The 25,991-nt window shown below is 39.3% G+C and overlaps 3 protein-coding genes across 10 annotated transcripts in view; 2 read left to right on the top strand and 1 right to left on the bottom strand.

The window, feature by feature from the left end:
• The window catches only part of RNF111 (ring finger protein 111), a 47,088-nt gene extending 30,740 nt beyond the window's left edge, over window positions 1-16,348 (top strand). For 3 of the 4 annotated variants that reach the window (XM_015872397.2, XM_015872401.2, XM_015872398.2), the window contains exons 8-14: window positions 558-909; window positions 2,967-3,092; window positions 3,854-3,980; window positions 9,702-9,794; window positions 10,760-10,855; window positions 12,626-12,753; window positions 13,418-16,348. In XM_015872397.2, the coding sequence (XP_015727883.1) occupies window positions 558-909; window positions 2,967-3,092; window positions 3,854-3,980; window positions 9,702-9,794; window positions 10,760-10,855; window positions 12,626-12,753; window positions 13,418-13,535 (1,040 nt within the window). In that variant the 3' untranslated portion in view covers window positions 13,536-16,348. The remainder of the gene's footprint in view (window positions 1-557; window positions 910-2,966; window positions 3,093-3,853; window positions 3,981-9,701; window positions 9,795-10,759; window positions 10,856-12,625; window positions 12,754-13,417) is intronic. The other variant, XM_015872399.2, reaches the window with a different exon arrangement.
• Window positions 16,349-16,576: 228 nt separating this feature from the next.
• Window positions 16,577-23,326, top strand: CCNB2 (cyclin B2). The gene is made up of 9 exons (XM_015872411.1): window positions 16,577-16,709; window positions 17,990-18,115; window positions 18,195-18,326; window positions 18,596-18,766; window positions 18,840-18,998; window positions 19,298-19,534; window positions 21,847-21,987; window positions 22,585-22,695; window positions 23,008-23,326. The coding sequence occupies exons 1-9, from the start codon at window positions 16,686-16,688 to the stop codon at window positions 23,113-23,115; spliced, it is 1,209 nt and encodes a 402-aa protein (XP_015727897.1). The 5' UTR covers window positions 16,577-16,685; the 3' UTR covers window positions 23,116-23,326.
• A 1,045-nt stretch (window positions 23,327-24,371) lies between these two features.
• Window positions 24,372-25,991, bottom strand: part of MYO1E (myosin IE) — an 80,905-nt gene continuing 79,285 nt past the window's right edge. For all 5 annotated transcript variants that reach the window (XM_015872387.1, XM_015872388.2, XM_015872386.1 and 2 more), the window contains exon 28: window positions 24,372-25,548. In XM_015872387.1, coding sequence (XP_015727873.1) covers window positions 25,472-25,548 — 77 coding nt within the window. In that variant the 3' untranslated portion in view covers window positions 24,372-25,471. The remainder of the gene's footprint in view (window positions 25,549-25,991) is intronic.

Below are 25,991 nucleotides of genomic sequence, written 5' to 3'. Positions count from 1 at the left end.
CTTTGATCTTAAAACTGAGTTAATCTTATGTTGAGGAATTAAACAGAATCTATGGAAAGTTTAAATATTTTCTTGTGGAAGTAAGTTTTTGAGTGGCAGGTCTTGTTAATGTTCAGACTTCAAAAAATGTATTTCCTATGAAAATAATAATTTGTATTTTAGTAATGTTTTTTTGTTTACTTCTCCGGTTGTCAGAGTTGTGCTTGAGCAGACTCAATCAACTCTTATCTGATATCTTTTGTTTTATTGTGTTTACAGAATATTGGGTTGAGGGGAAAAAGCAGAATATTTAAAGTAAAATTTCTTACCATGCACGACCTTTTAAGCATTTATCACAGGTAGATTTTTTTTTTTTTTGGCCAACATTAACAAGTAAAGTAGTAGTATTTGAAAGTGTGGATTTTATAGGAAATATCACTGAAATTGCATATTCCCATGCTGCTGTTGTTTATGTTGGCGTAATAATGTTGAAGCACTTGTGTGAAGATACTGTTTTACAAATTCAGCCCAGAAGCTGCTTTTGACAGGATTAAAAGTTGCTGATTTTTTCATTGCAGATGCTTCTTTGACCAGACCTCTTCACCATCAAGCTTCTGCATGTCCCCATTCTCATGGAAATCCTCCTCCTCAGCCACAACCTCCACCTCAAGTAGATTATGTTATCCCTCATCCAGTGCATCCCTTCCATCCTTCAATCTCCTCTCATGCATCTTCTCATCCTGTTCCACCTCCACCACCAACTCATCCTTTAGCCAATGCAGCTGCTCCGATTCCCCAGCATCTTCCAGCAGCGCACCAGGCTATATCCCATCACATCCCTGCAACAGCTCCTCCAGCACAGAGGCTTCATGCTCATGAAGTGATCCAGAGGATGGAGGTCCAGAGAAGAAGAATGATGCAACACCCAACGTATGTCACAAATGTACTCAGAACAATAACTAAACATATAATTCGTTTCTCTCAGGTTTGTAAAATACTGCATGTGAATCTCAAATTGTAATTGCATGGCTAGGAACTGTTAGTGTTAAACCATGGTAAGAAGAGCCTTTAAGTACCATTGTGGTTGAGTGAGCATTAAGACTGAACTTGTTCCATTACTTCTCTCAGTAACGTCTACAGGTGAGGAAAGAAGCCCAATGAATGCGACACAGAAGAGAAGCAAAGCTTATGTTTCTCTTGTCCATTAGTTATCCTCCAGATAGCTAGCTGGAATTCCTTTTTATAGCTGAACAGCCTAGGAAGTACATCATAAGCTCCTTGCAAGTATATTCCTTGGAATTCTCTTTTGCCATTTTGATACTTTTAAAATCCTTTTTACATTTAACTAATGCTTTAAAATAAAATTAACTTATAAGTGATAGTTTACCATGTTTAATAAAGATTTAATTTTAAATACCTACATATACCTTTACTGCACCTTCACATCTTTAGAAGAAAAGAAAGAGACTGAATAATGCTTATAAAAATGTGACCGGTGTTGATTTGTAGTGATACTGTTTAGGAGATATTACTGTTTACAAACTAAATCTCTGATCTATCAACAGCAGTTGGGTCAGTACTGGCTGGTAATTCAATCACACTGTAACTGAAGTTATTTTAATCTTAAAGGTAACGTTTTTAGATAGCTAGGATTTCAAGAATGAGCTCTCTAGTTGTTTCTTCTAACAGTAATAGTTCCACATTAGTTATCAGTGTTCGTTTAGAAATTAATGCTGCAAAAAAAAGTTTCTAACTGCATCTTTTGAGGTAGTTTCCATATCATTACAAAACAAAAACCTGTTGGCAATAACTCAGACAGTGGCATAATAGATGTGTTTTTATTTTTCTAGAGAAAGTCAAATATTACCTTGCTTTCTCAGTCGGTGTTTCATAGTTCATTTCTAGAAATAGCTTACGAGATCGCCTTGTACTTAGTTTACCTTGTAATGATAATGGTTTGCAAGTAGGGAGCAGTTAGAGTCTTCATTGTTAGGTCTCAAATTTTGGGTAGAACAGCAGAATGAATGGATAGCAGCTTATGAAGGTGCATTGGCTGTGAATGCCAGACAGCATTTCTATTTAACATCTTTGGTAAAATATGTTGTTCCAAATTTTCCCCATACTTAGATGTTTAATAAATAAAGGGAGATGAGACTAGAAATAGGTTTTGCCTATAGTTCTGTTCTCTCATTTGTGTGTCCCATTTGCAGGAAACTAATACTTCTAACATAATTTATTCAAATTTGATAGATTTCTCCATGGAAGTGTCAGTTTATGGTGGTTAGAATAGTATGCCGTAAAATAACTTTTTTTTTTTTTTTACTTTTCTAGCTCTGTAGATGTACCAAATGTTTAATTTACTCTGTCCAGTAGTTTAAGGTGGGACTGAATCAGAATGCGGTCCATTGCTCTTAATAGAATTCAGGTCTCTTGGCTGTTATGAAGACAGCTCTTATTTCTTGAGCTATGATAAGAATGCGTTTCAAGGGAGATGCCCTCTGATTAGTGTATCTATTTTTTTCCCCTAATATTTTTTTGCTGTTACAGTTTTGTTAGAAACAGACTAAGATGCAGTTCTGTAGCATTGCCACAAGTGATTCTTAGTCTTGGCATGGCCACCATGTGCATGTACGCTTGGATTACATTCCTATCCTGCTGTTTGAAATTAGGATTAAATGCTGTGCCTGTCTTTAGTAATCATGTATACCAGGTGAAGACCAGATCACAGTGACGTGGTGCACCCAGTGTATTGGTGGTACATCCCAGTGTATTGCCTTATATGAAACATGGCCAATTTCACATTTGAGTTTTAAGTCAGCTTCTGTCTTTAGAAAGAAATTAAAATTAAAACAGTTTGAGGAATGTTCTGTGTATTTTATTTAGCTTCAGTTTATTCCAGTAATTCAGGCTGTAACATTGATTAAAATCTTACTGACTCACCACTAACTGATATGTTAAATTAACTGTTCTTGTTTTATGTTGTTTAGACGTGCTCATGAACGACCTCCTCCACATCCTCACAGAATGCATCCAAATTACGGTCATGGACATCACATTCATGTGCCTCAGACAATGTCTTCCCATCCTCGACAAGCTCCAGAGAGATCTGCCTGGTTAGTAATCAGATACAATTTCAGTTTCTGGGGACATAAGACAACAGACCTGCTGTTAAATGCTGGCTCTGACTTTAGAAAGTGCTGTATGCACCTGTAATTTAAAATTCATTAGACTTTGATATGGCTTTGAAATGTTGCTTACAGAACTCAATATGTTAAATGTTTCTAGGCTTTATATACATTGCTTTTTAAATGGAATTGAGTGTCACTGGTGGCAGACAGTTAATTTCAGTAATTGATTTTAAAATAAATAAGTAAAACGTTGCTGAATACAATTATTATGTATCTGTTCACTGCAAAATAGGATTTGGATTCGAGTCACAAACTAATCTATTCCCTTTCACCTTTATCCAAGCTTAAAATTGTATCATGCTCAGTATGAAAATTAGATTTAAGTTCTGCTATATATTATCTGGAAAAAAGTACTTTTGCATCATTAAAGAAGTGCATGAGTGATGACTTCTGTTGTCACAGCAAATGAACTGCAAAGAAGACTCCACACTGATACTGCTCAGCACCATAAATTTTTGTCTCTATTAATTTATCATATTGAGTCTTCATATCTGATTTTAAACCTGATTTTAGTTAGTGGTAGGATTAAGAATATTTTTAGGAAATTTAAATATGTTTAAGAAAAAAAAACGTTACTTATCACAGCTACTGTAGCAGTGTTATAGTTCAATGCTGTCCAAAGTGAGGGAATTGTTTTGGAGGCAAGATGTACATCTACTGTAATGCCACTTTTGTTCACGTGATAGGGAACTGGGAATTGAAGCTGGTGTGACTGCAGCTACTTATCCTCCAGGACCCTTGCATCCTCATCTGGCCCACTACCATGCACCTCCTCGACTTCATCACTTGCAAATAGGGGCTCTTCCTCTAATGGTAAGGAGACGGCATGTGAAAAATCATGATCATTGGTCATCATAATTATTTTGTCAGGAGAATTATTTTAAGAGTTACTGTATTTATTTAGATGTGTGTAAACAGATGTTAGTGGCTCAACTGAAGAAGAAAACAATCTGAAGTTTTTGCATTGTTCCTAAATATGGAGCTAGAAGAACAGGATCATGTCTAATAAGTGAAAATAGTTCAGGACACTAACACTTCTAACTTCAGCTCTTGTAAAATGAAACATTTGAACTAAATTGTCCCATGCATTACACTGCATTGACCCTCTGCATCTGATTTTTTAAAATTTTTTTGTGTTCTTTTAATGAGTTTTATGTTGTTAAAGGTACCAGCTTTCCACCCAGTGCATAAGAGTTGGCACTGGTGCTTTATTTCGTTTGAAGGTTCGTATATGCATCTCGAATTCTGTCTAGAGATTTGGTTGGTTTTGAATAATAATTGTGTTCATCAACCTTATTCCATATGATAAAGTAGTACAGTTTTGTTGCATGACGGATTACAAGCAAAATTAATAGTTAGGGCAAGCTAGACCCACATACCAATTGTGTGGCTTTGACAGAATATTAGTTTTGAAAGAATATAATGCAGGTTTATGTAAAATACTCTCAGAATTCTTTAATGAAAATTCATGAGGACAAAAACGTCCTCAGAAAAACTCAGTATGTTTAGTTTTTCCATGTGGTATTCTGTGTGGCTAACCTGTGTTATTTCACCTTCTCTAAACTAGATTACCTAATCAAAATTGTGGGCTCATCTATAGACAGATGCTAAACTTTTAATTTAAAATCAACTTGCAAGACTTGTCTATCCAGAACTTCTGTTAGAGGCCAGAACTGACATCTAGGTATATTTATAACCAGTACTTTGCTGTGCTTTTGTACACTGTTTTTACACTGCATACTTAATGCAGCTTAACCAACGTGATAATCCTCAAGTAATTCACTAATACCTGTAGAGTTTGTAATTCATTGATGCATAGCTTTTATACTTACTACAGACCTTCTAGAGAACTTCTAAAATTCATTATTTTAGTGTAGCCAGTAAAATTCCTATCATGTAACGTTTATCTCCTGTGCGTCCCTGATACAGATTAGGGTTTTTCTGTGTTCTTCTGTTTTCAGTGTTTCTTTTTTCATGCAGCCAAAAAAATGTCTGTCCCTTTCATGTTTATTTCTTGCAGTGTTCTGTAACAGATAACAGCAATTGCTCTAGATTCATGGTGGGAAAAGGCCCTTCTAGTAGTTCACTTAACTGCGATTGCTTTAGGAGGCAGCAAGTTAAACGTATGCCTATTTAATCACACCTTTTGTCAGGACTAAGTCAATTATTGTATGGATTTCCACCGTTCCTATGAAACTTCTACAAATGGGAGAGTTCATCTCATCCTCATGTTGATGTGTTGAGAAGCTTTTGCTGTATTCTAACTTCCGTAGAGGTGTGCCCACAACTAAAATGTTAAACAAGTGAGTGGATCAGACGCCCCTGTTTATATTTTTGTTGGCGGCAGAATGGAAGAATGCTATGATAGATGGTATTTAGAAACATTTGCTGGATGTTTGATAAAATACTTCTGTGAGTTTTGCTGAATAGCTGCGTTTACTGAATTGTGTGTCAGATGAAGTAGGATTTTTCAACTCTACAAAAACTTGTGCATATATTTCATTAGGGATATCTAATTCTCCTAACTCCTTAATGAATCTTGAGCAAGCGGAATTGGAAGTCGCTTTTATTTTGAGGTTTTGTACAAGTTGTACTGACATGTTTTGTGGTATGTAGACATGAGTGAGCAGTATTTTGTTGAATGTTTGGGATCTGTTTGGAACTCTGCTGCGATCAGATGGAGTGTGGGTTCTGACTAATTTCAAACGTATTCAGATTAAACACTAGAAGAACATAAAGGCAGGCTAGAGCATTACTGGCAGTTGTATGTAGAATGAGTTCAAAGCATTACACATGCCTTCTGATGGTTCTGCCCCTCTATAGCAATAATGAAAGCCAAAGATTTCTTCAGTTAAGCATATGTGGAGATTTGTCAGCAAAAATGTTAACCAATTATGAAGCAAAAAACTGTTTTTCATGTATTATTAAAAAAAAAAAAAAAAAAAAAAAGACAACCCACAACACTAATTGGATACCAACCAAAAGTGCCATATTGCTTTTAATAAAAAGCAACAGATTAGAATGCTGCTGTCACCGGGGTCTTTTCATTGTAACTTGGGGCAGGGAAGGACAGACTGAACTGTACTTAGAATTGCTCTGCTAGGACTGGCTCAGGTTAGGAGGAGTGCTTTCTTTCTTCTGTAAGTACAAACTGTACTGAGTAACTATTTATAAACCTTGTTAATTGTGTTCTTGCTGAAGGTGTCATCAGCTGTTGATGTCCTAGTCTTTATTAAAGAAAGTCCTTCCAAGTAATTCATGCAGTAGCAGAACTGAAAAAAGTCATATGAGTTTAATCCACTTTCATTCCATCAATAGCGCATTGCCTTGAAGGCAGTATGCTTTTTTTTTTCCTAATAGTGTTTTGTCACTGAGAGGTTTGCTCTATCAAATAGTTATTGTGTTCTGTGTCTGTTGTAGTTTCCATGGAAATAAATAGGAGGCACTGCTGTCAGTGCGAAGTCCTTGTTTCTTTCCCCTTTCATTTTCACCTCTCACTGACTGCAGTCATACAGTGTCACAGACTTACGATGTACCTGACTGTTCTACACACACGAAAAAACCCCAATGAACTTGCTGTGAGTTACCAGAACGGTCAAGGCTGGAGCTTGATGTAGCTATTGTGGCTTAAGGTGAAACAGATTTAAAATACCTTTGAGTTTCTGAGACAAAATTAACTGTGTTTTTCTTATAAGAAGAATGGAACTTTCTATGACAGCTGCTACATTTTTTTCCCTAATATAAACCTGAATTAATCTTCTTCAGTTTTTTTATATGGGCTATTGAGGAGCATGCATTTTATGTTCCCCTTGGGCACAGTGTGTTAGGTCTCTAGCAGTGCAGCATGTATTAAATGTTCTTTTCACCGTGTCTCTACAAAAACTGCAACTTCTGTGTTTTATTTCAGCTTATTAAAATAATAATAATCAACTTCATTTTATATGTTTCCAAGCAGCAAACTGGATAACTGTATTCTAAATGTAGGGCATTGAAAGAAAGGCTGAAAATATGCAAGATAAACAGTACAATAGAATGTGAAAATCTCTCCACTGATGGTGGGAGCTGAAAGGCAGAAGAATCCTGCAGATATGGGAGGAGTTGAAAGCAGGAGAGCAAGGAAGGCTATCTTTCGTTTAGGCTATTTCTGCTTCAGAATATTTGGGTTGTAAGTAGTTCAGACTTGACCTTGTATTTTCAAGTTAAGGCAATGTTATGTTGGTGGGAGGAAATATTGATAGCAAGTGCAAAACTAGAAACATAGGATACTTTTCTACAGGAAACAACAGTTTGCCAGAAACTTTTACTGAACTTTGCAGATTCAGAGCCTACTGCCTAAAGCACATACTGTAATTTGACTGTATGCAGAAGCACGAATACAAGCACTTAGCACAGTCTGGTACTAGTTTTAAGTCTTTCATTCTTTATGAACTTAATAAAGTGCACTTCCATTTGTGCTTAACCTTCCTGAAGCTGTTTCAATCTTCACTTTAGCATTTGAAGCCTGGTGGTAGCTGTTAAATGGGTAGTGAAGTCATAGTTATTAGAGTGAAAGTGTATTGTGTCCTACCCAGGTGTTTCTGTTAGTTCAGCTGTTTGTTACAGTATGTGCTCTGGAAATTCTTACTCAGTTTGGTGATGTTGAAATTAACATGAATAGCAGCAGAGCTCCCAGTTGGGAGACCTGAGTAGGTACATATCACTGCAGTTGGTAAGCTTTAACCTTTGAGGCCATTGGAGCTGTAACTTTTGTATGTGCTAAGGAAACCAAGGCCTTTGTACAGTATGTTTGGCTTTGTACAAAGTATTTCAGCCAGGATCTCTCACCCCACTGATTGAATCTCATGTATGAAGTTCTGCTTATTGTTATTAAGTGTTTCTGCTAAGAACCAGAAACAGAGTGATGGCAGAGGTAGCTTGAGACTGGCTCAGTTCCTGCCCCAGGCAGTTGATGGTTTGTTTACACAGTTCTGTAGTGTTAAAGAAGATTGTCATGTTGTGCTGCATCACTGTGATCTGAAACCCCTTGCACATTGCAGTGCCTATAATGATACTGTATTGGTGTGTAAAATACTTTTTTCTTCTAACAAACTGTTTTCAAATCCTGGTACACATGAAAACAAGGAGTGAAAAGCAAACTCAAGACACGGATTTGTTGGGTTTTTTTTTTCAGGATTTTCTTTCCTCGAAGTGAAGGAAGCTTATTTACAGTGTAGTAGATAGTTTAAACCTGCAAGTGGTACCCAGCAGGTTTGAGCCTAGTAAAACAAAGCAACAACAACAAAAAAAAGATAGCAGGAGTTGTAGTGTGGATGAGTGGAGTAGTTTTTAAGTGCTAGACAGAAAACAAAGAAGGATTATGTGCTGAAATGGATAATAGATCATAAATCACTGCTAATCTGAGAGAGATTTCTTACAGTGTGGTTTTTACAATTGGTTGTGTTACTGCAGTCTCCCACATTTAAGAGAAAGTCTACAGCTTATATTGTCAAACAGTAAGACTTGTGTAACAGACAGTATATTTGCAGGGAATGTTTAGGTACACAGATGAATATGGAGCTCTCATGATGTAAAGTTCTTTATTTGCAAAATCCCATCTGAACTGCTTCTTATGGTCCTTATATCAGTGCACTCTATGTACTTAAGGACGTTCTTATACATACATACATATTAAGGAAATTCTACTGATCATTTTGGGTTTTTTAACCTTTCTATTAAAAATTGCCTCTGGTATGTTTCTGATAAGAGGTCAGTACTGTTACTCATTTGTCACGTGAGGACAAAATGGAAGGAAGAAGCCTTGTTGTTTAGGTGCTCCTTCTTATTTCAAGTACCTTTCTGCTTTTCTCTATGAAAAGTACTAGTGTTTGAAGTGTCCATAGGGGTTATTGCTGGATGCCAGTATTTTGTTTGCTGCTTTTGTATCACTAAATATACAAAGAAAGTCAGCAGATGCTTGAATGAAGTGTATGTAGAAAAGCCTATGACTATAGATTATCAGATTAATATAGTTTTTTTCAGGTGTTACTTTTATCTGCCTATAAATTTGAAGTGTCTAAAAACGTTTGGTTGTCTAGGGTAAGGTAGGGAGACCGGCTGTTTTCCAGGAGGGAATGTTAGCCTTGTTTCTTCCGTGGTATCAACAACTTACATTAGAGTCTCTGTGGCAAGTATTTCTGATAACTTCATGCATAGTTTTTAGGGTGTCTGTTTACAAATACAGGTAGATATTTATGGTGCGTATATACAAAGCAGGTAGAGATTTTCCAAGCTGGCAAGTGATAGCAAGAAATATATAAGGCAGGTATGGATCGTTTTACAGTAGAGGATCTGGTCTCATTTCTGTTTTGTTTCTGGTTTTATTCAGAGAGCTCAGAGTGATGCAATGTTATGCTGTCGGTTGAAATTAAATGCTCAAGCTGAGGAGTAAAATGAGTGATTCAATAAAAGCAAAAGGATCTTAAATTTTGCAAAGTGAACAGTAAAATTCTGGAACTGTTCTGAATAGGTTTAACTTAACATGTGCTGTTTGAATAGGTACCAGACATGGCGGGCTACCCTCACATCCGTTACATTTCATCGGGATTGGATGGAACATCATTCAGAGGCCCTTTCAGGGGCAATTTTGAGGTTTGTAATAGAACAAAACTAGATATATGCCAAAATGTGTCATGATGGAAAGGGGGAGGGTGTATGGTAGTGCTAGTTCTATATGTAGATTTAAAAGAATAAAGAAATTACTCTTAATTTGAAGAGTGACCTCACTATCGTGGGCTAGGAACAGATGCCAAAAGCATCGTGAAAAATCAGTCAACAAGAGATGTCCTGGTCAGTGCAGGTTTAGGTGGTTATGAATTGACTGTACATCTTGGTCTCTTCACTGATCCTGCTAACTAAAGACTCGCACATTATGTTGGTAAAAAGCACTGGTGTCTCTGAATAACTGTGCCAAAGTCCTCCTGGTGAGGGTGAAACTTTGCAACTTTGACAGTTTTGTCTTTTCTTTTTTTGTAGTGCAGGAGGTTAACCTGTTTTTTTGTTTGTTTGTTTTTGGTGTTTCTTTTCTGTTTTAAAAAGTATCAGATGCAGAGAGTTAATGAGCTAGTCCACTGAAAACATCTTCAGTGACATGTCATGCCTCTAGTAAACTCATTGCTGGAGAAAAAGAAATCAGTTACTGTATTTCAGCTTAAGCAACTTTTCTTCCCCCCATTTTAAGCTTTGATGACTGTTAGACTGGTGTGTTTTGGTTGTGTTTTCCTCGCTTGACACACAAATACATGTAAACATACTCATGAATGTTCCTAGCAGACAAATTTGGATTTGGATGCTTTCACTATTATAAAGTGTTTCCCTGTTACTTAAAATACCAGGCAGTATTGGGTGGGGTTTTTGTTTTGTTTTTTATGGAAACCCATTGCTTTTCAACTATAACATACCTTTTTGTTTGTTTGTTTTAATTTTTTGGCCTATATTTGAATAATCAGGACGTGGAATTGTCAATCAATTCTGCAAATTAGTTAGAATAAAATTAATATCTATTCAAAGCATTAGAAATATCAGTTCTTACATTGTTTATTCCTTTAACTTTTTAGGAGCTGATTCACTTGGAGGAACGATTGGGCAACGTAAATCGTGGAGCGACACAGGGGACTATAGAAAGATGCACTTATCCACATAAATACAAAAAGGTGAGCATTTCTCAAACTGTGGGCTGTGGTATTTTCTCTCAAGAAGGAGTTAACACGTATTTAGTTTAGATCTGCAGGAATGTCAACTTCAAGCAGTGCTTGTTTCCTTTATCTTGCAGTTTCAGGGATTGTAAGCACAGTGTGCAGTGCTGCTTCTTTTAAGGGAATCAAAAATGCAATTCCAAATGGAGAGCTGCTGTAATGCATTAAATAATGTATTGGCATTGATACTGTGTTTCTAAAATACAAGCAGGTCAGAGCAGATAGCATATTGGGGTTTTCTTTTTGTTGTTTTTATGTTGGGCCTTGTACATGCGGAATTCACCTTAAAGTAAGGATGATGAGGAGTGTCGTGGCTTTCCATAAGTATGCTCTATCATGACATCATGCAAATGGACTGATGGAATTGGGACAGCTGCTAAGGAAGAACTACAGTTCCCAAAATGCTCCAGTCCTTCCCACATGGTTTCTGGGAGGATGATGAAGTGATGTAGTGATGTGAAGACATCCCTTTTTCCTCTGCCCCACCAAACCTTACAGCACCATTAGGAGACACTTCCTTTCCTATCAGTTTGATGTATTACTCTTGATTCCTTTTATATTGCATTATATCACATTCTTTTTACCATTCCTTGTAAATGTTTCTCAGTCTCTTTCTTACTTCTCCACTGGCTTCCCATGGGGAAAGGGTGGGGTTGGGGACTAAGCCATGCTGTGCTGGGGAAAAAAAAAAGCCAACCTGCAACAGAAATAGGCACCAAAATGGGACAATGATAGTGACTGAGATAACAGTTCTGCATTGCCATGAAGCTTAAGCTCACTGGTGGGGGCACACATCTGGTGCTTGTATACAGTGTGGCACAATTTAAGGACTAAAAATTACACTTCAGAGGGTATTAATTATTTGACTTCCTCCACTGCCTTCCCAGGGAATCTGTTAATAGGATGAGAGATGTTTAAACAGGCTTTCAATTTGTCCTCCTCCCAGATTTTTCTTTTTCCCCTTGAAGTTTTCTGCATGCTTTTGGAATGCCCCAAATGGTATAATCATATTGTTACGTTTCCTGAATGTGCTTCTCATTATTTACATCGTGTGGGGATCAGCCCCAGAGTTGAATAATATTGAGTGGGAGGGGGTGTGGAGGAATTTGAGAGAAAACTTAGAGAAGTGGGCACCTCTGTTGTCATGGAGGTTCAGTCCCAAACACCTGCTTTACCCTGAGAGTCTAGTCAGTTGTATAAGTTTTATATAAGAGAGGAATATTGCAGCTCTGATGGATCTAAGGAAGCACAAATTATTTTGGGTCTGGCTTGCACATGCTGAGCCTTGTTCAGTACTGTTCAAGGGAAAGAGTGTGTCTCCAAACATGCACTGTAGGCTCAATCGGATAAAAACCTGCACCATTTGCCCCTGTAGAAGGATAAAAGTGGTGTGAAGGTCATCTTGCTTAGACAAAAGAAGAAACAGAGAAGGAGAAAGGAGATGTAGAGGAGGAAGGGTGGAGAAGCTGTTGAAAAAAAAACATGACAAGGATTAATTGTGTTCTTCAGAAACTGAAAGCTAGGAGTTGGAAAATCTCTTCTTTGAGAAATAAAGGGGGAAAATGGATTGAAAATGGAAGATGGATTAAGTTTGGTTCATGTGCATTTGAATAAGTAATAACTAAAATGTAAAATAATTTATGAATTATTTAAAAATAAGCGTATTTTGAACATGTACTAAAAGCAGATTTTACTCAGTTTGTCAATAATGTCATCTCTACTAATAAGGTAACAACTGATTGGTTCTCACAGAGGAAACTGCACTGCAAACAAGATGGGGAGGAAGGAACAGAAGAAGACACAGAGGAAAAATGTACCATCTGCTTGTCTATATTAGAGGAAGGTGAAGATGTGAGGTAAATAATACCTCTGAGTATCACAATATAGTGCTAAAATACTGGCTTTAAGAGCATACTTGGATATGGCACTCTACTCTTTGCCACACTTCCTAGTTTGTGTTAAAATTAAACACTGACTGTCTTGGCAACTAATGAATATAAGTTTTAACTTGGAGCACTGATTATCCTGTTCATATTGTCTTTGGGTAAAATGTGGGTTCTTCTCTTACAGTCTCCCATAAGTCTGTCTTTGTCCACAAGCCCAAACTGATACCATTTTTTAAACATTACAGTGTGGAAGGTATTACTTGTGTTTTTAATTAAAATCATACTGTGCTGTCAGCTTTTGTACCTTGGGAAGAAAATTAATTGGTTTAATTCCCGATTATCAAGTTTAACTTTTCTGGACTAATAATGCTATTTAAGCTATAGCAACCTTCAATTGCTGTAACCCAGCAGAAGCTACCTGGTACTTGCCTTCATTGCTTACGTCCATTGCTTCTTTTAGCTAGACGAAATGTAAGTCAGATAGAAAGGCTAGTGAGGCCTGTGGGAAAAACATACGCATACAAAAAAGAAATAGATGCTTCAGTAGCAAAATCCACACTGCCTTTTTTCCCAGTGGGTACACTGATATGCAAATGCTTTATTAACTAATATGTTTTTTCTGTTTTTCTGACAGGCGACTTCCATGTATGCACCTTTTCCACCAAGTGTGTGTAGATCAGTGGTTGATTACTAATAAGAAGTGCCCAATTTGCAGAGTGGACATTGAGGCCCAACTGCCTAGTGAAAGCTGACACCATTTTCCAGAACTCTTGTCCTCCTTCTTGCTCCCTCTCATCCTTCCTGGTACTGCAGTCAACCAAAGATGGCATGACTTACCTGCGCAGATTTGGAAGCATTGAACCTAAGAGTGCTGGCTCTGCTATATGGTACAACTAATGCTAGACCTACAGTTTATGTAGAAGACCGTTGAGTTTCAGTGTATTTATAAAATGTTTTTTTTAGGTTTTTCTTTTTTCTTTATTTTTTTTTTTTCTTTTGTTACTGTATTTTTGCATGGTTCCTTGTATTGCATTTGTTTGCACATATTATGGGCTTTGTGACCCCAAACTTGCAGGCAAGAATAGCTGCTTTAGTAAGTAGAACTGTGTGGTCTCTTTTTTCGGTTTGTTTTACATAGTTTCAAGCTTTGAAAGTATGATTTCACTCATTACTAACCTCAGATTCCTTAATTTAATCAGTCATGTATTTTAGTTTAATGTATAAAGATCATCTAGAAAAAGGCTAATATTATGTATTGAGACATTCCTTCATTAGGAAAAAATGGCTGCTGTATATTTACAATATCAGTTCTGAGTCAAATAACATCTGTAACAGTGGGAACAGAATATGAACTATATTCAGTTTGCTACATACTGCATACTCATCACCAGAGGTTTTGTCTGATCAAATTTGTTGGAAAATTTCAGCACAATGCAGATATATTTGAATGTCAATATTAAACATTTAGACTGCTGTTCAGATTGTATTTATCATTTTCTTCCTATGTCTAGAAATTTGAGTCCCTAACTTAATATTTGCTGCTGTGAAACAGCTCTAGTGAACACTAAATGTTGATTTCAGTTAGCTGGATTGTAGATACTTGCAGATTGAAAAAAATAATAATAATTCTTAGGGATATGAGAAAAGCTTAGAATCTTTGGTCTCTTTCTGCTAACTTAAGTTGAAGTGTCTGTGCACACTGAGGGTTTTTTGTTTGTTTGTTTTGAATATAAAACCATTCAGTCAGGACTTAGAGCTGCAGGGTTGTTTTTTTTTTTTTTTGTTTCTCTTTTTCTTTTTTTGGTTGGTTTTGTTTTGGGGGGTTAGGTATACATGCATTGATAGAACTTATAAAGATTCCAGGCTTGTCTTGGGATTTTTATTAGTTTTAAGGTTAATAAAATTAGCTAAATTCAGCTGACTCTTGGTCTTTTTTTTCATTAGAAAAGTGAAATCTGTAAATTTCTGTAGACAAAACTTATGTGGTTACCTAGTTTTACCTTGACTATAGATTCCCTCTATAAATTACCAACAGTCCATCACTGATTGAAATATTTTCTATAGTTAAGATTTGCTGCATAATATAGTATATAGAATTAAGTTATAATGTACTAACATTTTGCCTTTGGAGGAGGTTTTAATCCACATCAGGTCTCAAGTTGCTCATCAACATTCTTACACATATAATAGATTATAGTTTATTTAAATGTGCTCAACAGATGCTGAAAATTGCAAAAACATTGAGGCAGTATTACTGTCACATTGGAGAAGATGTTCCTAGGGGATCATATATGATGAACATGTCAATAAGCTTGCATTAAGCTACCTGCTTTGTAAGTGGATTGAATAATAAATACCTTCAGTTTCTCTTGTCTTTGTCTTTCATAATCAGATTAAGTGTAAAACAGTTTACAGTAACCTAGAAAATGTTATGTTTACACTAAAAAAAGTGATCCATTTATAAATATTACCTTCTCTAATTTGATGTCTGTTTTTTGTCTAGTTAAAGCTGCTTTTCCCCTCTCCCTTCCCCTCCCTGTTTTTTTTCTCTCCTCTCATCTGTTAGGAGTAGCATTTCCCGGTGCAGTGTTTATTGCTGGTAACAAAATTAACACCTCTGGCACTGAGGCATTAAGTGGGATGAAATTTTATTCCAGAATGTGTGATAAATGGACGTTCTCAAACTTAACAGCGTTGCTAAAACTGAACTTTAAACCACTTTGTGTACGGGAGACATGGGGGAGAGGCAACACGTGATTTGAGTGCTTCGAAACCTGGCATGGTTCTATGCTAAAGCTTCTTGAACGTTGTGACTGTAGGAAGCTATTGGAAATTGAAGCTGAATTTGATAAAAATTAAGAAAACTGACTGGAAGGACTGAGCAGAAGATGGTTCCTTTTCTGCAGTGACTATTGAAAAGGAGTGAAGTGACTTTGAACGTTGATGCTCTAAGTCTGACAATAATAACTTTTTAATAAGTTTCCAAGAAGGTACTTGAGAGGCATGGGGCAAAAAAGGACAGGACCTGTGAAATAACTGAGAACCCTGGGTATACGATGGAATCTCTTGGCTTCCTTAAGAGACAAGCACAGGTTTGGGGGTTTTTCTTTGGGATACTTTTACGCACCGGATGTGGGTGCCTGGTACTAGAGGTATTTTAGTGGCCCATGCATTGACTTGTTTTATAACTGCTACTGATATTGTCTTGCTTTTAAATGTATGCCTAACATTGTAATGTGATGTTGAACACTTAGGTATTTGGCAGGAATCACAGTGTTCCGATCCTATATGCTATTGCAGGAGCTAATAAAGCTGCAGCCTATTTCTATTCCAGCAAGTTGTGACTCGACCATAACTTAAGCAGGAAAATGAATAGGCTTTTGATTTGGGAAGATTTCCACCACTTACTGTGCTTTACATGCTTAGATGCATTGCCTTAAGTTATCTGCAGCATCTCTGAAGATACGATTCTCACCAGTATGCATCAGATTACTTTTCATATCAATTTCCATTGTCAAAAGAAATCCTTTTGTATGCAATAAATAAAATGTTAGACCGGTATCATTCAAGGTCTGTTTCCTTCTGCCTTCCTTTGCTTTCTAACTATTGATCTTTTCTAACAAGGAAAACTTCCCACACTGAGGCGCCGGCCCGTCCCTGTTGCGCATGCGCCAACCCGAGCTCCCGGCGGAAGCGATGGGGTCATTTTCCTCCTCGGGTGAGGCCGCACGGTGCGGGCCAATCGAGTGCGTGCATCGTACGAAGCTGTCCAATAGGAGCGCGGGGGGGTATTTAAAAGCAGCCGCGCGGCGCGAGGCAGCAGTTGGTGGTGTTGGTGTTGCGGTGAGCTCGGCTGTGTGAGCGGCGCCGGCGGCTGCGGCCTAACCCTGATTTACGGAACCATGGCGGTAACGCGCCGCGCAGCCGTGAGTGTCGGGTGTGCGGGGCGCGAACCGGGATGGGCCCGGCTTGAGGAGAGCGGGGGGTGGGAAGTGGAGCGAGTCCACGCAGCTGGTTGAACGCGTGGGTGGGAGCCGGGGGCTGGATCGTTAGTGAGGAGATGAGCTGCGTGTCCCCAGCCGGCACAGGGCGCTGGGGGGGCTTTGTTGGCACGGGTGGGACGGGAGTGATGGCGATGGGAACGGGGTGCGGCCTTGGGCCGTGTTCACTACTGGGGGGGGCGGCGGGGGTCTGTGAGGAGCACGGGGCTGTAACCGGGCGCCGAGGGGGGGAGTAAACTCTTGGAATGGGCTGACAATAGCAGGACACGGGGAAATGGTTTTAAGTTAAAAGAGGGAAGATTTAGGTTGGGTGTTAGGGGGAAGTTCTTCACTAGGAGAGTGGTTAGGCCCTGGAACAGGCTGCCCAGGGAGGCTGTGGATGCCCCGTCCTTGGAGGTGTTCAAGGCCGGGTTGGACGGGGCCCTGGGCAACCTGATCTAGTAAAGGTGTATGTTTGGTGGCCCTGCCAGGCAGGGGGTTGGAACTACATGATCCTTGAGGTCCCTTCCAACCCGGGTCATTCTGTGATTCTGAGGTGGGGGGGTGGGGTGCTGCTGCGCTCCGTCCTGCCCTCGTCCCGCAGCTGGCCTTGAGCGCTCCCCCGCCGAGCGAGGGGTGGGGGAGGGGGAACACGTGCCGGGGGAGAGAAGGAGGGAGGAAAAAAAAAACAACACTTTTAAAGTAAACTTTACCATGGTTTAAACTAAAGGCCGCTTTCAGCACTCGGAAACTCCTGGCTGGCAGCCCTGCCCACGGCAGGGGGTTGGAGTTTGATGGTCTTCAAGGTCTCCTCTAACCGTTCTGTGATTCTTTGCCGTGGAAAGCAGAGTGTTTATATCCACATGAGATAATTTCTTTGTGGTCTGTAATAAAAAGAGCGTTTTCCCCAACCAAGTGGAATTATTGAAGTGGGTAAATACAATAAACAGGTGCTCACTTGCTGCCTGTCTAACTTGGAGTTAATAGGCTTTGAGGAGGAATGAGGGTTTGTGTGGTGTTCTGAACGAGCAACTCCATTTCATAGTACTCTCAATACTGTGGCTTCTTCCTTTGAGCCTGTGTGCATGCATAGGAAATGAAGTCTGCTTAAGTAAAGCTTAGTACATGTGGTGTGCCAGTATGGGGGTATGTTCTGCAATGTAATTAAACATCTGAAAATCAGAAGTTGGACAAACTTCACTCAGACTGTGATTTTGTTGTTTTAGGTCATGAGAGGGATGGAGAATGCTGTGACAGGGCATAATAACAAAGCCAAAGTGCAGGTGACTGGCAAAAGGGCTGTTTTGGAAGAAATAGGTAACAAGGTTACAAGAGGATCCACCTTACCTAAGGTAAAGTACACTTGAAATCTGTCAGCAGGGACAGGATAGGTAACAAGCTCTGTACTAATAGCTGTTGTTTTCACTACAGAAAACGGACTGCATCAAACCACCAGTAAAGGCTACGAAAGGACCTGGCAAGATGACAAATACAGTTGTACCACCTAAACCTCCAGCTGCTGTGAATCAAGCAGTCAAAGACACTACTACTATAGCTGCAAAGGTGGGCAGTAATGATACTAATCTGCTTCTTAGGGTTTAGCTGGAGCCCTAACATCAAATTTTAATTGTAGGTGCATTTCATTTCCATGTTGAAAAAGTGGGGCTTTTGTCCTGAGGGTTTGGTTTAATGTGTGGCATCTGGGTGAAAGCTTGCTACACTGGGATGCAAAGCTTTTGATCTTCATAAGTAGTTAAGCTAGAAAAATGTGGGAATAAAGAAACAACAGTGATTAGTCAGTAGAAATAAAAGCACTGTGATCTGTTTCTTAGGTTCTGTCCCCTGTCCCTATGGATGTATCTATGCAAGAGGAGGATTTGTGCCTAGCCTTCTCTGATGTGTTGCTCCACAACATAGAAGACATCGATGCGGATGACTCGGGGAACCCCCAGCTATGTAGTGACTACGTAAAAGATATCTACCTGTATCTGAGACAGCTTGAGGTACGACATACTGAGTCTGTGCTGCTGCAGTGGAGTGTTAATCTTGTTGCTCACGCAGCTCTTTCTCTCACAGCTGCAGCAGTCTGTGCGCCCACATTACCTTGAAGGGAGGACGATCAATGGACGTATGCGTGCAATTTTAGTTGACTGGCTTGTCCAGGTCCACTCAAGATTTCAGCTTCTTCAGGAAACGCTCTATATGTGTGTTGGAGTTATGGACCGCTTCTTACAAGTAAGTCGCAGAGATGTTTATCAATGTGTGTTTGGACAGGGAGATTTGGTCAATAACTATGGTCTTTAAAGGCATGTAGGATTTATCCCAGGAGCCCTACTGTTTGTCTGAGAGTTCTGTTACATAGCATCTGAAGTCTAAAGCAGTGATTCTCTGAACTTATTATGGGAATGCTTTTGAGTCAGAAAAATATGTTTTTAATAATCACAGGGATGAAAATGGCATTTTAAGTTGATGAATTATAATGTTTGTCTAGAGTTTAAATTTTGAGGTGTGCTTTTCCAACTCCTGTATTGCAGAATCATCCAGTACCTCGTAAGAGGCTTCAGTTGGTGGGTGTGACAGCGCTGCTTCTAGCCTCAAAATACGAAGAGATGTACTCTCCTGATGTAGCAGACTTTGTTTATATTACTGATAATACCTACAGCAGTGCTGATGTTAGAGAAATGGAGATCACGATTCTGAAAGAACTGAACTTTGATTTGGGACGGCCTCTTCCACTTCACTTCTTAAGAAGAGCATCAAAAGCTGGGGAGGTGGGTACTTACCTTTGCTATCTAGAATCTTCACATGTCACAGAATTGCAGAATGGTTGTAGTTGAAAAGGACCATGGAGGCCATTGGGTCCAGATTCTTGCCCTGCTCAGAGGCAGCTGAAGCTGCTTGCCTGTATCATACCCAGGTGGCTTTCAAGTACCCCTAACAAGGGAGACTCTACAACTTATTTGTTAACCTCTTCCAGTGCTCCATTGCTTTCTGGGTAATGAAAGACAAAACGTGTATATATAGAGTATATATAGAATTTCTTCTTGTTCCCCTTGATGTTACTGGCTAGGTATAATCCTGTCTGGGTTTTAGCTTTCCTAACCTAATCTCTGTCTGCTCAGGCAACTTTGTAGTCCTCCCAGGTAACCTGTTTCTGCTTCCATTCCCCATAGACTTTATTTTTGAACTTACATAAGTGCAGAAGCTCCTTGTTGATCCTTAGAGACCTCCTGGCCTTTTTTCCTGCCTCCTTATTTATGGGGTTGCACTGCTTCAGGGCTTGGAGGAGATGGTCCTTGAATACCGACCAGCTTTCTTGGTGGCTCCTCTTCCCTCTGAGACTTCCTTCCATGTCACACTGCTAGGTGGTTCCCTGCATATTTCAAAGTCTGCTCTCCTGAAGTCCAGAGTAACAAGCTTGCTGTGCATCCTCTTTGACACCCTAAGGATTTTGAACTCCACCATTTTGTGGTCACTACAGCCAAGGCTGCCCTTGAGCTTCACGTTACTTACCAACCCTTCCTTGTTGGTGAGCACCCTTTCAACACCTTCCAGGAACCTCCTTGTTTTCTGGTGCGCTGCTGTGTTGTCCTTCCAACAGATATTAGGGTGGTTGAAGTCCCCTATGAGGACCATGTTTTGTGAATGTGAAGCTGCTCCTATCTGTTTATAGAGGGCCTCATCCACTCAGTCTTCCTGATCAGGTGGCCTGTAGCAGACCCACACTACGATGTCTCCTACCCTTTAACCCAAACCCATAAGCTGTCAGCTCCTTTTTTATCTGTAGGTGGAGCTCCAGGAACATCAGGTGGTCATTGATGTAGAGAGCAGCACCCCCCCACCCCCTTTCTCCCCCGCCTCTTGAAAGAGTTTATACCCATCTATTCCTGTGTTGCAGTTGTGAGAGTCATCCCTCCTCATCTCAGTGATTCTGTTGACATCGTAGCCCTGTAGTCATGCACATGCGTGCATTTCCTCCTGCTTGTTCCCCATGCTCCACATGTTGGTGTACAGGCACTTGAGTTGGACTCAGAGATTTACTATGATAGATCTCTGTGTAACTTCTAAAGCTAGCTGAATTCCTAATGAAAATCTCTTTTAATGCATTTTATAGTCTTCCCCCACCCTCTAGAGCATGGGTGTCCAACCTTTTGGCTTGCCTGGTCTGTGTTAAGAGGAATTATCTTGGACTGAATAAGCATAAGTTACTCCAAAAATAATGCCTTCTATTAAATTCCATGGAAAAGTACAGCAGGTACAAAGAGCTCAATAGCATTATTTGGTAGAATAAATTCTCAGCTAGAAAATGGTCTCCTTCACTGTAGCCATCACCATTAGCTGTGCATTTTCACCAGTGGGGAACAAGAGTTGTGAAGTGAAGGATTATTTTTCTCTCATAAGAGGTCTTACAGAAGTCTGGTAAAGAGGTGTGATCAGATTTCTTGTTTTCAATATCTGATTGTAACTCCATTTATTCAATTTGAAAATGTGCACGTAGTGTATTTATATCAACTGAAAAGGGTGTTGTGATCACAAATCAGTGAGTTTTTGAGACCTATTCTCAGCCACCTGTATCAAAATGGAAAGCCCAGCTGCATATTCTTTGTTGTTTGGAGCAGTGCATTTAGCCAATCAAAATGTATACAATTACCTGCCATCACTTGAATCACTACTGCTTTCCCTAAGCACGCTTTCAGTCAACACAGTATTAATAGAGCACTGATGGTTTGGCTGTTGCTGAGCAATGGGTGTCTGTGGGGCTGCTCTGGTGAAGAGTTGAGATGGCTGCACTGTTTGCTGGGCCATGGGCTGGATGTGCCTGCTGTAGTGGGCGCACTTGTAGCCCTAGTTGGGCACCCGGAGCTCAATACTGTCATTTTGTGTTAAAAGCTCCTGAGACTGTTCAAATTCCAAAGGCTGCTAGACACAACAGGTCTAGAATTTTGAGGCAGTTGCTCATTAATGTTGTTTACTATTGTTTTTCCAAGTCATTTTGTAAGTTGACACTTCAGAGTGGTTAATTTTATTACGATAAGGCAGGTGAAACCATGCGAGCGAGACTAACAAACTCTCGCTCTGGTAGGCGGATGCTGAGCAACATACACTAGCAAAATACCTCATGGAACTGACGCTGATAGACTACGACATGGTGCACTACCACCCTTCAGAGATCGCAGCTGCTGCCTTGTGCTTGTCGCAGAAGGTTCTGGGCCACGATAAGTGGGTAAGGGTTGTAATGAAAATCATGGGGGTTTTCATCCATACAATTGAATTGAACCCTTTAAAAAATACTTTAGGAAATAGTTCAGCAGAATTGTTGGAGATCAAATGACTGGCTGATGCACAGCTAATATAAAATGATGATGCCACTGAAAATAAAGCTTACTCTTTCCTATATGAATGCCATGATACAGTGATGTTTTTTCTTATGAAACTGAGTGACAGGAGAGCAAACTGTATCTTTTTGGTTTGGGTTTTAGGTTTACTTTCTTTTTTAAAGGAGATACCGATTTTGTAGCTTGCAAGAAAGCTAGACTAAATCATAGACCGTGAATAATGAATCGTACCTCAGCTATTAGTTACTTTTGCAAGGCATCCTTTTGTTCTGTATGGTGCGGGAATGTGACTCAGCTTTGATGTGTTTAGTCTTCCACTGCATACTAAACATTATTCTGTATCTGCATTTTTATCTGTCAGTGCTACAACTCCCAGCACTCAAGGCCAGCAGCTGATACCTGGGGCTTTAGTGAACTTAAATAATTGTGTCTTGAGCGAAATTCTCCCCCTTTATAGAGGCCACATTTCTTATGTTGTGCTGCAGGGTACCAAGCAGCAGTACTATACTGGGTATGCAGAGGACAGTCTTACAATGACAATGAAGCATATGGCCAAGAATGTCGTCAAAGTAAATGAGAACTTAACAAAATATACTGTAAGTACATCTACTTAAGTAAGTCTTCTGATGCTTTAGAAAGTCACCTTTACTGCATGCTGTGGTTTCCTAGATGAACATTTTATATGTTACCTTACAGCATATTCTATTTTGACAAGCCTCTGAAAAGTTGTTCATGAGTACTAACATCAAAACTCTTTATCTAAACTACTCTTGCTGCTCTGCCTGCTGCTTTACTTCTGCCCCTTACTTTCTTTTGTTTGCAAAACAGTCAGACTAACTCAAAATCGTCTGCCTGGATTTAAGAACTGTGCATGTGTGTAAACTTCCTGTAACACTGTTCCTCCGCAGGCTGTAAGGAACAAGTATGCAAGTAGCAAACTCCTGAAGATCAGCACAATCCCTCAGCTGAAGTGTAACGCTATCAAGGACCTTGCTGCATCACTCTTACAACCCTAGGTAGATATATTCTGATGATATATGCACTTTGTGTCATCCTCCTCATTTGCCTACTGAGGAAAAACTACTGCCCTGTGTAAATAATATTCCAGCCCTACCACCAACATTTCAGACTCTCTCTCAAGTTTTAAACCTACTTTGTACTGCAACTGTATACCTAGAAATAAAGCTCCTCTTTCAAAAAAATAAAACAAACCAATTCTGCCTGCCATTTGATGTTATGGTAGGACACTTGTCAGAGTGGGTGGCTGATGCGCTTTGCATCTAGACATGGGTGATTATTCTTTGTGGTTGTTTCTGGTGATAATCTGGCTTCATAGTGGGTTATATTTAGTAATTTGTTCTCACTCTTGAAGAGAGGCAGGCTGTTAATTGTCCCTTGATGTACCTTAAGGGATGTTTGTTGTTTAGTTTATCGCAGTGTGTTGTCTCAAAGAAGTATTCAAAAAGTAGTTTGACTTCAGGCTTGGGAAAGAAGTAGGCTGTAACAGAGACAGCTTTGTGAGGCTTTGTGTTTACGTAGTTAGAGTGATGATGGACAACTCATTTTTCTATCTTTGTATGCCTAAAGAAAGAGCAGAGGCAGCAAAAAACCTCTATAGTCACAACTAATGGTATGCTCAAAGGAGTACAAGCATTGTAAGTGCCTCAGTTATTTTGCCTTGCTTCATTCATGCCTTTCTATTGATGTAGTACTTAAAATACATTTAATGTTAAATTGCAACCTTATGATATTCTGTAAATCCTGCTGTAGTCGTTATCTCCCTTCACTGTCTCCTGTATGGTATGGGTGTGCTGGCTCTGATACAGAATCAAGATCCCAGAGCTATGAAACTACCCAGTCATCCACGTTGTATCCATGGAATAATGTGAGTGTTAATCTTCACAGGCAGGTGTCTGTTCCCTAGGATTAGACAGATAAGTCGAGTCTAGCACTTACTGCAAGTGTTTTGGGGTGGAAAAGTGTTTGATCACTCAAGTCTATGCAGTTTTTTCCTGGACTGAGATACTAGTTTCTGGCTTCTAGTCCCAATACAAAATAATGCATTCTGCAGTTGGTTATCTATTAATGGAAATGTTTGTGCCTAAATTAAGCCCAGGAAAGTGGGTTTGGAGGGACAGGATTCAAGATCTGGCATTTTAAGAGCAGTTATAAAAATCATGCGTGTTGATTTTTAAAGAGTTGTATAAACTTTACCAAGAAGTGCAGTGTGTAAGGTTTGGCTTAGCTGGGCAATAGCAAAAACAGTCTGAAATACAGCACAGGAGGGGCTATTTTTTATTAAAAATCATGACAGTAAAATCGAACAGGTGGTGGTTAAGACATGTTAGCATGTATAATATCTGAAAGCAAAGTGCACAGTGAACAGACTTGTTAAGCTACCGGCTTCTTGTTTTGTTTTACGGAGGTCTGGAAGGCAAAGCAATGAATGCTTATAACTGTGGCAGACAGCAGCAACTCTAAATGGTGTGGGAGGCAATCAAACTTAAACAGTAACACTTCTGCTTTTAGAAATCAGGAGGAGTACTGCCTATCTGTAAGTACCTGGCGTAAAAACCGTAGTAGAACTTCTATGAGTAAGAACAGTGGAATACAGCATTATACATTCATACATGTTTCTAATATATTCCGCTTTTATATACAGTATAGGATTTGTTTCCATAAATGTACAGCTTTGCATAAACATTGTGGAGCATCAAACGTAAATCCAACATGGGCCAGCCATATTCTAATATAAGTCTTGAAGGCAACGTAGTTTAGCATTACTATGCATTTTTCTGTCTAAGCTTCTTGTAATGCCTGCTGGAGTCCCTAAACACAAATCACCCAGTTCCATTATACCTCTACAGAACTACTTAAATACATGCCATCACGTTAGGTTTTTTGATGGTGATACCCCCAAATGACCCTAAATCTTTTCCACATGTAGCAGCATAATTGACATGTTCCCCAGAATCATCTGCATTAAAAAAAAATGTGCTTTGAACATAATCTTTGTTAGATAATTAAGAAGACTATTATCAACTAGAGGCACTTAATACACCCATTTCCAAGTGTGTGGTCCCAGATTATAAAGCACCTTTCTGTTTCAGTATGATGGGAGGTTTGAGTATTCTTCACTTGTGAAGTGTGAAAACCAGGTTTTAAATATAATAAATAATTTGTCAGCATGTCCATTGCTGTATGGTTCTGAGAGGATCAAAGTCTGCTGTGAATAACATTCTTTTCTTGTATGCAATTTTACTGGTGAAAGGTACTGCTGAGAATGGCAGACAGTGGGAGATAAGTGTCCTGAAGGCAAAGTAGCTTCAACACTGGTAACTTCATGCCATTATTTTTTTTCCTGGAAGTCTTTTATATCTTGGTGACATAATTGTTGGGGAAGAGGCCTTGTTTCCCTCGTAGTCTTCCTGTCCACCAACCAGAAGGATCTATAACAAACAGCAAAGTGAGGAGTGAGGCTTTGTAAACTTTTTTGTCTGTTTTCCAAGGCACACTGAAAAACTTCTTGACTTGCTGTCAGCCTCCTTATAAAGGACTGATGATAAATGACTTGGAGAACTGAACTTGCTAATCTCTTGGCCACATGACTGTACCTTAGGTTTCTTTGGAGACAAACAAAAGATGCTTCATTACTTGTTTTTTTATGACATGGGCTAATTTACAGTCAGAAACCCTTACAAGTTACACTCTTAACTAAACTGACAAATCTACAGTAGCAAATGCTGTGCATCTCTTTTAAGTGTTCACTCTTAAAGTGACTGGTGAGGTTATCTTTGCTCTCTGAGCAATCATAGAAATTTGCAAGCCTAGTCATGGAACAGAACTCCAGGTTTGCTGCAAAAGTCATGTCTTTTTCTTACTCCTTGTGAAA

This window comes from Coturnix japonica, chromosome 10 (genome assembly GCF_001577835.2).
Source record: "Coturnix japonica isolate 7356 chromosome 10, Coturnix japonica 2.1, whole genome shotgun sequence".
NCBI classification, from domain to species: Eukaryota; Metazoa; Chordata; class Aves; order Galliformes; family Phasianidae; genus Coturnix; species Coturnix japonica.
The sequence above is the reverse complement of the archived record's forward strand: the minus strand, read 5'-3'. Positions and strand labels throughout refer to the sequence as shown.

What these genes read in the sequence shown, in the direction of transcription:
- CCNB2 (XM_015872411.1), top strand. Translation starts at nt 16,686, where the DNA reads ATGGCGGTAACGCGCCGCGCAGCC. An exon ending in CGGTAACGCGCCGCGCAGCC is followed by an intron (nt 16,710 to 17,989) that starts GTGAGTGTCGGG and finishes TTGTTGTTTTAG; the next exon opens with GTCATGAGAGGGATGGAGAA. An exon ending in TTATGGACCGCTTCTTACAA is followed by an intron (nt 18,999 to 19,297) that starts GTAAGTCGCAGA and finishes CCTGTATTGCAG; the next exon opens with AATCATCCAGTACCTCGTAA.